The 12759-nt window shown below is 41.9% G+C and overlaps 1 protein-coding gene across 6 annotated transcripts in view; it reads right to left on the bottom strand.

Annotated features, from left to right (window-relative positions):
* The window catches only part of GRIA3 (glutamate ionotropic receptor AMPA type subunit 3), a 291139-nt gene that overhangs the window by 212043 nt on the left and 66337 nt on the right, over positions 1 to 12759 (bottom strand). For all 6 annotated transcript variants that reach the window (XR_007474784.1, XM_049704677.1, XM_049704679.1 and 3 more), the window contains one exon: positions 3303 to 3542. Coding sequence is in view for 5 of the 6 variants with exons in the window: in XM_049704677.1 (XP_049560634.1) it covers positions 3303 to 3542 (240 nt within the window). In the remaining variant the exon portion in view is untranslated. The remainder of the gene's footprint in view (positions 1 to 3302; positions 3543 to 12759) is intronic.

Raw genomic sequence — 12759 nt, 5'->3', positions numbered from 1 at the left:
CTTCAACTCTGTCTACTTTTCTCCATCTTCAGTCTAGTCTAAGCTGCCATCATTTCTCGCCTGGATGACCACAATGGCCTTTTAATTCATTTCCTTTCCTTCACTCTTGCACCACACTCCATTCTCTACGGAAACTTAAATGAGATCATGTGACTCCCCTGCTCAGAATCCTCCCATGACTTCACATTGCAGTTAGAATAAAATTCATATTCCTTATGTTGGCTCCTGTCTGTACTCCATGGCTATGATCTGGCTTCTGTTTACCGTTATAGTCTCATCTTAGGCCACTCTCAACCTCCTCACTACCCTTTAGCCACACTTGTCTTCTTTCAGTTCCTCAAACATACCAAGCTCTTCCCTGCCACAGGGCCTTTGCACTTGCTATTTCCACTGCTTGAAAACTCTTTCTCTATATTCTTCAAATGGCTGTCTCCTTCTACTTCTTTAGTTCTCAGCTTAAATGCCCCTTCTCAATGAGGTTGTCACTGAGAATCCTTTTAAAATTAGGTCCTATCCATTAGTATCTGTCTCTTCGTTTCTTTCATAGCACCTTACCTAAATATATAATTATTTTATTTGTTGGCTTACTTATTTTTTTTCTATCTCCCTTATTAGAATGTAAGCTTTATAACTGCAGGAGACATGTCTATCTTGTTCCTCATTTTAACCCTGCCATGGATTGAATGAATGAATGAATCATTGTGCACTGGAGTGGTCAGGGAAAGCTACCTTGGAGAGGTAGAGGTTGAAGTGGGTTTTGAAAAATGGAAGGATAGGCAGGAAGGATTTTCATAATCAAGATGGAAAGAATTCCAGGTAGTAGAAGTGCAGTTGCTGAGGCAAGTATGGTTCTGGCACATTTGGGCAACAGTGGAAAATGGGAGCTGCCTGCAGTGGAAAGTTCTCATTAGTAACATAATGTTAAGACAACAGGTTCGTTGGTTGGTTGATGGATAATTATGTCGAGTCTTAAGAAATAGACTACTTTTACTTTTCAATGTGGGCAATAGAAACCACTGAAACTTTTGGAAGAGGGTCATAATATGCAGTGTTTTAAGAAGGCTTTCCAAGGAGGAAATTAGTATAAAACTTTATGGAAAGTACTTCTTAAGCAGAGCAGATTAATCCCACCAGCTAAATGGCTATAGAGGAAAAAATATGAACACACACAAGTCAGAAAGGTTTCTTTTGGCTCTAAGACCATAGAATTGAACAAACTATTTAGTGAGATGATTTGAGAAAAAAATGCAGATTAAGAAACAGACAGAGATGGACTTTTGCTTCCTTTCCTCTAATAGAGAGCTAATGGGCAAAGGAGGGTCATGGGAGATGAGAAGAGAATACATTAACTTGTGTCTCCTGCTTTTCAATAAATGAGAGGCTATAGCATTAGCAGAACTGATATTTAGTTTTAAAAAGTTACAGGAGAGAAGCTGTCTAATTTACAAACTTCAGTTCTGAAAATTAGATTTTTATGCACCAGACTACACTGTATATAGTACATGGAAATAGGCTAATTCATCCTCAGTGTTTGAAAGAAATGAAATGCATTAAAATTTAGCAAACTGTGAATTAGAACATTCAAACTATTTTGGTACTCTAGTCAGGCAAAGATCTGTGGGAACACACAGCACTCCTTCCCGATCCTGCCCTTTGTTCATGTTCCTTTCCTCTTCCCCAAAGTCCATTTCCTTCTTCTCTTCCAATCCACAGCTTATACATCCTTTAAGGCCTGGCTCCTCTAGCCAGCCTTCAAAAACTCTAGTGCTACCTTTTCACAATTCTCATAGCAATCAGAATCTGTAGTGTAGCACTCAATTTGGTACTGAGTTTGATACTTTGCTCTAAAAGTTGTTCATGAATTGTTTCATGAATGTCCTTTTCTGTCTACCCCTACTGGAACAGTATTATATAAGCATGTATCACGAGATTTGAATAAACCATTGAGGATTGATAACAGCTTGTAGATTGGTTGACTAATTAACTGATAAGATGTAAGTTAGGATTAGTAATAAGATACAAAGTGTCCTATGTCTAGTATAATATTAAAAAAATCATAGATATTACATTAAGAAGGGACATAGCTTTGGTGAGGAGATCAAGGCCAAGAGAGATTGAATGAGTTGGTCAAGGTCAGAGAGCTAGTTAGTGGCAGAGCATGGACTAGAACTCTGCTCTCCTGCTGCAGGTTCATGAAATTTGATAATATTCTGGAGGTAGGTACCATAAGCATATACAGGCCTTAGTGTTTCCTGACAGGGTTTGATGATGAATCAAAATGAGAGCGAAGTGAAGAGTTCTCTGGATTCCTAAAAACAAAATGGCCCTTCAAGTTAAGTTACCTATAAGCATGTCATTTCCAGGGACCCCTCAGGCAGATAGGACTTCCATTTGCTCCTTCTTTCTCTGAGTCAGGAAGTCCTGAGTCAGAGAGAGCCATTCCCTGTGTATAACCTGGATTACACGCAAACAAGTGATAAAGTAACGTCATCTTTTGGAATCTCACGGTGATAGGATCCCTTGGTTCTACTGAGGAAGCCCTCAAAGATAACTGGGTTTTAGAGGAGTCTGTTTAGCTGCATTATGATGTGTATACCTAACTCTATACTATTTAAGATCAGACCCCTAATTTTTGAGACTGTTTCAATATAATTGTCCTCAATAGATTCAATATAATATGTCTTACTATTAGAAAAACTATCCACCCCCAAAACCCGGGTTAGCCAGTCTCCATTCATTATTTCCATCAGATAATTGTTGAAGCCCCATAATCTGGACACCTAATGTGATCTGGAAGCCAGAGACATTGCCACCAGTCCCAGCTCTGTGGTTAAACTACTGTGTGAAAAAGCACTTTTCCTCTTTGGGCTTCAGTTTTCTCATCTATGAGATGAGGATAATTATAGTCTCTGGCAGGATTAATTCTCCAAAACCTTTCCAGCTTAGGCCTCTCTCTATTTTAGACTAAGCTGCTTTTAATTTGTGTACGTAAACCACATAAATTATTTGGGGGAGGGGGAAGGGTTCTTTTTCAACAACAGTGGTTCAACCAGGAGGATAATCCGAAACCCCTTTTCAAAGTTGGGGGTGGGAGGACATGTACAATTTGAAAAACTAGATTCTAAAGTGGCTATTGTTTTGATTCTTTTTTGGCCTCACTCTTAAATTCATTTTGAATATTAATTACAATTTTAAAAGAATATGAGATTTATTGGAAGAGAAGGGGACAAGCATGAGTTGAGGAAGGTTGAACACCACTGTTACATGAATATTCAAAGAGGAGAGCACATGCCTCTTCTTACCTCTTTCTGTGTCGTAAAGGTACACAAACTTCTCCCACTTGTAGTGACCCAAAAGACTCAGAATAGCGCCCTTCAAGGCTGGGCGCATCTGGATGACAAACTGCACATCTGCATCAGTGGGGAAGCTGGGTGTGACAAAGGATGTGTGCAGAGCTCCACAGAAGGAGGTCAGAGTGTTCATTGACATCTGGTCATAGAATCCAAAGATGGCATACACCCCTCTCGAGAACTGGGAGCAGACTGCAATGAGAAAAAGAGAAAGAAATTTCAATAGCCCCATGGTCCCTTGCTGCAGCTTGTAGGGTTGGAAATGCAATGTATAGTTAGGCTCTAAAGGACAAAAAGAAAACCAATGATCTCTGAAATCTCTAGAAGCCCTTGAAAGTCCAGTTGCCCAGAAGGAAGAGAATAAGAAAGGGAAGCATTTATTTGAGACATCTGCATATTCTCTATGTCTATCATGAGCAGGAAACTAAGAAAAACGTGGGAAGGAAAGAGGTGAAAGTTGTCTAACTCTCCTTCAGCAACCCTTCCAGCCCACCCCCCAAATCACCCAAGTGCTCCTGTACTTCCACCATAGCTGCCCAGGGGCTTCTTAGTATACCCAGGCCCCATCAAGGTAGAACTGTCTTGTGTCTCACCCCTTCAGTGCTTTTTCTACGAGGTGACAATAGTGACTGATGATTTAGTCAGATGAACTGCTAATGTGTCTTCTAGGAAATGTTACTCCTCTTAGGTTACATAACGCTTTAACTATAGTTATTGCATGATTACCACCCTTTATGTAGGCTATTAATGAAGAGAATTTCAGATTCTGGGAAGGCCATTGGGAAGACTAGCTTTTCAGTGCCCACGGGGTAGGTGGGCCTATTCTGCGCATGTGTAATTCGCAAAGTTCTATCTTGATCCTTTTGCACTGATCTTCTTGATCTGTTAGCCCTCACATAGAATGTTCATGTCCCCTTCATGATCGTGGTCAGTTTTCCTTCATCTCAGAGTGGGCCACACCACTATCTCTTCCCTCTTCTGGCCCAGATGAGCTTAAAAAATGTGAACCAGGGCCTTCCCTGGTGGCGCAGTGGTTGGGAGTCCGCCTGCCGATGCAGGGGACATGGGTTCGTGCCCCGGTCCGGGAAGATCCCACGTGCCACGGAGCGGCTGGGCCCGTGAGCCATGGCCACTGGGCCTGCACGTCTGGAGCCTGTGCTCCGCAACGGGAGAGGCCACAACAGTGAGAGGCCCGCGTACCACACACACACACACACACACACACACACACAAATGTGAACCAATCTCAATATTAGCTTAAGTAGAACAAAATTAGCAAAGCAAATCAGCTACAACAACACCATGTGGTGCATTCCCAAACCAAGTGGAAATGATCTTTAGATTATTTGCGCTACTGCTCCCTTCCATTCATGCAAAGCAGGCAGAACAAGCCGCTGATAATTGGGTGTGATTTAAGGGGTCCCACATGGTCACCCTTATCTGCTAGGAAGCCAGTGTTAGGCTTACTTTTTCAGGTTTAGGGTTTTGAAAAAAAGCCTATCTTGGGAGGGGGATTAAATAGAATCTTTTTTATCCATTAGCATGTCTGATTAGATGCCAGGACAGATGGGAAAGTGGGTGGGTCAGTTTTGATGGGAATGGGTGGGTCAGAGAAGAGAATGTAAAGGGTCTGCTCCCTTTTATCAGCCAAACTCATTACTCATTGGCTTGAGGTGGCATTTCAAAGGCGATTCTCAATCACTCAAGCACCTCCTTAGGGGAAGACAGTTGCTTCCAACTTGAGGAATTCTAAGTGACCTCCAAACACATGCACAAAAAAGCCTTTATATTAAAAGGAAAAAGCAATTAGAGAATGAGTCTGGGGCATTTCATGACATGGGGCCAAAAGAAGTATTCAAAAACAAAAAGGAAGGGGCTAGATGCCACTTTGCATTGGTCATCACCAAAGGAGACACTGAGTCCCATTCCCAAATTAATCCTGTAAATGTAGAATTTTACAGTACTAGGTTAAATCTTGGCCAGTGCACATAATGTTCTGTATAAAATTGACAATAATAATGATAACAGCTATTGAGTGCTTAGTAGGTACCAGACCCTGTACTAAGTACTATGCAAATATCATCTCTTTTAATATTCCCAGCAACCTCATGAGGTAGTGCTATCATTTCTATTTAATAGATAAGAATTCTGAGGCCAAAAAAAAAGTTCTGTCTCTTGAGTGGAGGAGCCAGGATTTGAACCTGGCTGTCTGTCCAATTCCCAAACTCACACTCCCTGGGACCCAAAACCAACAGTGACATTGGAGAGTACTTATTGGCTCGAATGAGATAGGGTTTCCAGATTTGGCAAATAAAAATATATTGAATATATATTTACATAAATAGAAAATATATAAATAGAATGTCCAATTAAATTTGAATTTCAGATAAATAAAAATTATGATTTAGTATAAGTATGCCTCAAATTCATACATATACTAAAAAATTATTTGTTGTTTATTTGAAATTAAAATTTAACTGAAGATCCTGAATTTTATCTGGCAACCCTAGACAGAACCCAATCTTATTAATGGTCATGGGGTTGGAAGACTGGAACAAGCAATCGTGGCCTTTCGCCCAAAATGATTCAGGACGTAGCCAGTAATTCTTAGATCTATACAAACTAGCATGCAAGGCCCAAGATAAAGATGAGGATCAACGAATCCTATATAAAAATAGCCTGTGGGGAAATGCAACATATTTTTCAACAAGGAAATTCCAACCTGACTAAATTATGGACAATAATTGAGGGAGAAGTAAACTCGGAGAGAGGCAAACCTATAGCTATGATCCCCTTAGAGTTTCAAAAAGCCCTTGATGTATTGGAAAGAAACAGAAAATTAAAGTATATCATAGATTCTGGTTAACTTTAAAAAAAAAACAAACCTCGCATTGCTCTTGTAATCATTGTTTTTGAACTTCAGGGGTGCAGAATTCATCATTACTAGTTTATATATGGACATTTCTTATTTATTTATTTATTTAAAATACAGTGAACACTCACAGAACCATCACCCAACCCAAGAACTATAACGTTCCTAATAATTTAGTTTGACTTATGTCTTCTTTTTTTTTAAATATTCTCCCCAAATTTATTTTTAGATTCAATGCAATTCCAATCAAAATCAAGCAGGCTTTAGAAGAAAATACAGGAGGATATCTTCATGATCTCGGGTTATTCTTAAACAGGATACAAAAATTATTAACCATAAGAAAAACGGATAAGTGACTCTAAAGTTGATATGAAAAGGCATGTGGTATTAGTGCAAGGATAGACAGACAGACAAATAGAATACAATAAACAATCCAGCAAGAAATTCACACTTACATGGTCACCTGATTTATGTCTTCTTCCTCTGTTCTGTCTCCTTGTTTTGATCTCTCTCTCCCTCTGAGGTAACTACTATCCTGAAATTTTTATTTATCATTACCTTGTTTTTTTTAAAAAATATACAAACACACACACCTAAACAACTTAATGCTATTTTTCCTTGTTTTAAAACGTTATAAGGGGCTTCCCTGGTGGCGCAGGGGTTGAGAGTCCGCCTGCCGATGCAGGGGGACACGGGTTCGTGCCCCGGTCCGGGAAAATCCCACGTGCCACGGAGCGGCGAGGCCCGTGAGCCATGGCCGCTGAGCCTGCGCGTCCGGAGCCTGTGCTCCGCAGCGGGAGAGGCCACAACAGTGAGAGGCCCGCGTACCACAAAAAACAAAAAAACAAACAAAAAAAAACGTTATAAGGAGGGAGTCATTTTGTATATGTGAAACCCAGACTCCAGGCAGGAGCACCCAGTGAAATCTTTAAGCCTATGTATGATGACAAACAGAATGAGACTAAGGAAGAACTTATAAAAATGCATGAGTGAGCAGGTGTGAGGGAGCCCAATGAAAATTAAAAAATTCCAAACTAAGCTTACAGCTTCGGTCACAGCTCAGGTAGGGGACTTAGGAGGATTATAGATCAGCAGCACCCCTCAAGGAACCCTCGGCTACTGTGATCTAGCAGGCAGACACACAGCGGTGGATGTCGACAAAAAGAGTGTTAGGAGAAAATCAGTAAGTGTTCTATTCCTTACGAATAAAACAGAGGTGCGGCTGTCCTGCAAGTACTGTTGTGCATAGTTACACTTTCTCCGTCTCAACATAGGCAAGTAACATAAGTAGAAGGCCCAATGGGGAAGACAACTGCCACGTGAAGACAGGGGTAATAGCGTCTGCGGGAGGCTGGGGCAAAAGGGACCTGTGAATGGCCTCTCACAGCAGATCCCTGGGCCTCTTCCTGGCTGCAGAAAGTAGGGCTGAATGGAACACTGACCTGACCCAAAGGACAGTGTCTATGTTTTTAAGTTCTTAGAATGTTTGAGCTAGAAGGAATTTAAATACTATTTCATTCAGTGGATTTTTCAAGCATAGTTTTTAGTGTAGAATCCTTTCTCCCAATGAAATTTTATGTGGAAAAGTCCAATATATAAGAGAGAAAGTGGAGCTCTTATGATTCAACACAAAGTTCCACTGACACCTCCCTAACCTAAAGAAACTGACACAAGGAGAGGAAGCATCTGACACAAGGTCATACAATGAATTATGAACCAGTCTCCCAGAAATGCTTTAGCAGCATCTCTACACCATCCCTACTCCAGAGCTACGTAGGGCAGCATGGGTTGGGATTTGCCTGGCCTGAAAGTGACTTAACCTCAACGCCTAGCTCTCAGCATAGACGGATCCACCAGGGGGTTCCCATGACTCATCCACTAGCTGCTGCTCTCAGTTCCCTCCAGCCTCAAATCGGGAGACTGGGATGGACATATATACACTCATATGTATAAAATGGATAACTAATAAGAACCTGCTGTATAAAAAATAAATAAAATTCAAAAGCAAAAAATATATATCAATGAGAACAGGTGGCAGACTGTTGGGTGATCTTTTGGGACTCGTGATTCTTTGGGGCGATGTGTGTTACCTTTATCTGAATCCTTAATGAACCACACCCATTTCTTTATCTCAGGAGACTAGCCTCTGGTAAAATGATGATGGAAGAAATAGTTGTCTTGGCAATCCTATTAAGCCGTGAAGTGTAAAGGAAGGGGCAGGCGGACTTCGCTTTTAGTCATGGCTCTGCCAGTCTTAAGCTGCCCAACTTAACCTCTCTGAGCCTCAGTATAAAATAGAGATTATGAAGGCAGGTTCTAGAGTTAGACGGTGTAGGTTGAAATCCTGAATCCATCACTTATTAGGCAAGTGACTTAATATCTCTGTGTCTCTGACTCAGTTTCTTCATCTGTAAAATTGGGATAATAGTGCCTGTCTCAGCATTGGTCATGAAAGTTAAAATGAGTTCATTCATGGGAAGCATCTGTCTATAACAGTGCCTGGCACTTTATGCTAGCTGTTTATTCATGCAACAGATAGGTACTGAGCATCTACCATGTGCTGACACTGTTACAGGTAGTGGGAGAAACAGGAGAGAAAAAGGACCCTGTCTTCTGGGAACCTATGTACTAGTGAGGGGAAAAGACAATAATAAATGAGATAAGTAAAATGTAAAGTATGTCTTAGTTATAAATGTGGCTTTTGGTTATTGTCATGGAGTGAGGAGTAAATGAAACGGTACATACAAAATACATGGTGCCTAACATATAACTTGGCAACTAAATAGTTCTTTCTCTGTTTCTTTCCTCTTGCCAACTCTTTTTACTTTGCCCTCTGTTGACCCCATCAGTTCACCCTCCCCATGGCAACCATTGCCCTTGACTTCACACTGAGTACCCAGGTAGCACAGCTTTTCTTCTCTTTCACCTTCCCTAGACATTTCTTCAGTGCTCTTTCTTATTCTCACTCCTGGGTCACTTCTGGGTAGCAATGGGTTAAGAAAGAACCCCTGCTAATTTGATTTTGTCCTCTGACTCTACCCCTCCCTATATAATGCCTTTGTGCTGGTAAAATGCTGTCTCCACTCAGGGCCTCTGTGCCTTCCCAGCATGAAATATCACGGTTGTCTGCTTCCTAAGAGTGCCTGTCTCCATCTCTTCTTACTAGCAAAACACCAAATTCTTCTAGTTGAAGATGTCATTTCTGACCACATTCTGGATTCCTGGGGATTCTGGTGTAGCTCCCCGGCTATGTTGCCTTCAGTGGTGAGTGACAAGCAAGCCTGGAGCCAGCTGTCACACTTATATTTATAGTCCCCAAGTCTGTAGGGTCAGGACAGGTATTGTTAATGTACAGTGTGGCAGCTAATTATATCACCCATATTCCAAAAGGCATCATTACAAAAATGTCACACAACTTGATTACCCTAGAGATCAGAATATGGTTACCCTTGATTACCCTAAAGACCCAGGATATCCATATCATTTACAGAACACTTTTCATAGCCTTTTGAATTGGGGGAAAAAAGGAAACTGAAGTCTCTTGCTGACATAATGATCACACTTGAAACAAGAAGGAAGGAGAAAAACATAGCTATGGAGGAACCAATAGAGATATATCACAGGAAGGTTCTCCAGGTAATACCATAGTACAGTGAATTCCAGGGGTTCAGGGAAGCTTAGAGATGGAAGATCATGCAGTCCAATGTTTTCTAAAGCTGTGATGTTGGCCCAAGGTGAAGTTTCCAGTTTGGTGAAATATCCGTGTGTGTGTGTGTGTGTGTGTGTGTGTGTGTGTGTGTGTGTGTGTTAGGGTAAGGTTGACAACTGTTCATTTTTAGGAAAAACAGTCCTTTTCTCTGTATCATTTCTATTGTCTGGGTGTTGTCTGTAGAGTCCTTTCTCTTCTGAAATGATGATGATGTTGATGATACCACTCATATATATATATGACTTCACATATATATATTATATATACATATATATAATATATATATATATATAATATTTATATATGCCCCCTTTGTGGTAGGCCAAATAATGGCCTCCCAAAAGATGTCCATGTCTTAATCTCCCAAATCTGTGAATTAGGTTACATGGTAAAGGGGAATTAAGATCGCAGGTAGAGTTAAGGTTGCTAGTCAGTTGACTTTAAAATAGTGAGAGTTGGGCTTCCCTGGTGGCGCAGTGGTTGAGAGTCCGCCTGCCGATGCAGGGGACACGGGTTCGTGCCCCGGTCCGGGAGGATCCCACATGCCGCGGAGTGGCTGGGCCCGTGAGCCATGGCCACTGAGCCTGCGCGTCCGGAGCCTGTGCTCCGCAACGGGAGAGGCCACAACAGTGAGAGGCCCGCATACGGAAAATAAATAAATAAATAAATAAATAAATAAATAAATAAATAAATAAAATAGTGAGATTTGGACTTCCCTGGTGGCGCAGTGGTTAAGAATCCACCTGCCAATGCAAGGGACATGAGTTCGAGCCCTGGTCTGGGAAGATCCCACATGCCGCGGAGAAACTAAGCCCGTGCGGCACAACTACTGAGCCTGCGCTCTAGAGCCCGCGAGCCACAACTACTGAGCCTGCATGCCACAACTACTGAAGCCCGTGCGCCTAGAGCCTGTGCTCCACAAGAGAAGCCACCGCAATGAGAAGCCCACGCACTGCAAGAAAGAGCAGCCCCTGCTCTCTGCAACTAGAGAAAGCCCACGTGCAGTAACAAAGACCCAACACAGCCATAAATAAATAAATAAATATATAAAAATAGTGAGATTATCCTGGATTATTTGGGTGGTCCAATGTAATCACAAGGGTCCTTAAATGTGGAAGGCAGAAGTTAAAAAAAAAGAGTCAGTATCAGAGTGATGTGATATGAGAAAGACTTGACCAGCCATTGCTATGAATGAAGGTGGAGTGGGCTATGAGCTAAGGAAAGTAGGTGGTCTCTAGACGCTGGGAAAGGCAAGAAAGTGAATTCTCCCTGCGAGCCTCCAGACAGGAGTGCAGCCCTGCCAACACCTTTGATTTGAGCCCAGTGAGATGGCTACCAGACTTTTGACCTACAGAACTGGAAGATAATAAACGTGTGCTATTTTAAGCCACTAAATTTGTGGTAATATGTTACCGTAGTAGATAGAAAACTAAGGTACTTAACATAGCAAAAGTTAAAAGTTGCTAACTCTCTAGATTGATCTATGCTTCACTCACTTTTTTTCCCTGCTTAAAACATTTACTGATCCGAGAAGTCCAAAGGTTTGGAAACTAAAGATCTAATCTGATTTCCCATTCAGTACAGGAACCACATCCTGTGAGGTCATATTACCTCTCTTTGAATACTTCCAGCGATATGGGAGCTCATTACTCAAAGGCAGCGCTTCCTTTGCAGGGCAGCTCTGATGACAAGGGAGCTCTTCCTTAAATCGAACCTAAGTTTACCTCTTGGGCCTCTTGAATGCCAGATGATACATCGAATCCCAATTCTACATGCCCTCCACTTACTTTTATAGAAGCTCAAAAATGCAATTGACATACTCAGGAGATACATAATGGCTATTAGCTATTCAAGTGTGTGCTTTTATCCTCACTATGCTGCCTTCTTCCTGTCAGGCTAAAAATCTGCTAAAAGATTCCATCTCCCCCTGAATCCCTGCCACCTCCATAAGCTATCATTCTAACTCCTTCTTTACCATCATCGCTAATGATGGGATGATGAGAACCTTGCAGCAGTCTGCATCTGCAACCTAATTTCTGCCCCCGTCACTTTACTGAACCTGCTCTCTCAAGTTGGATGATGACCTGCTCCCTGCCAAATCCAACTCTATTCACAGCCGTCATTCGACTTGACTGCTGGGCAGCGTTAGACATTGTTGGCCACATCCTCCCTCTTGAAACTCCCCTCTCCTGTTTCAAGAGCACTAAACTCTGCTGGCTCTACCTGCCTTACTGTTTAAAATTTATGGAGTTCCTGGTACGTGCCAGGCCGGGGGTCTCATCTCACTACCTCCACGTGGATGAATTCCAAATAGGTGCCTCTAGCTTCAGACACATTCCTGAGCTCCAGATCCACATTTCTGGCCGCTAATAAAACAGCCTCACCTAGAGGCCTTCATGGCGTCACACAGTCAGCGCATTATTTCTCCATTCCCACCCTCCACCTGCAGATCTGCTCACCACCCTTCTTTCAGTCACCCAAGCTAGAGTCTTAAGGGTTATCTTTGTCTCATTCCCCTATACCATTCTCTTGTGGTGCTTCATCAATTCTACCTCTACAGAACAGTGGGAGGGGGGTTATCTATTTCCTGTTCATCTTCAGGTCAGGTTCTAGGCCCTCCCTCTCAGACTGTGACAGTAGGTCACCTGCTTCTGGTCTTTTCCCCAATCTATCATTGGCACTGCTATCAGATTACTCTCTCTCCTTTCTGTCCAACTGTATGATCAAAATATACCCATCCCAGCTCCCATTTCTGCAAGAACCTGCTCTGTGTATGAGTTGTTTATGGACTAATAAATGAATCTTTGCAAATGAGTCAGTTCGGGGTT

The sequence above is a fragment of the Orcinus orca genome, chromosome X (assembly GCF_937001465.1).
Source record: "Orcinus orca chromosome X, mOrcOrc1.1, whole genome shotgun sequence".
NCBI classification, from domain to species: Eukaryota; Metazoa; Chordata; class Mammalia; order Artiodactyla; family Delphinidae; genus Orcinus; species Orcinus orca.
This window is presented reverse-complemented; position numbering and strand designations above follow the sequence as displayed.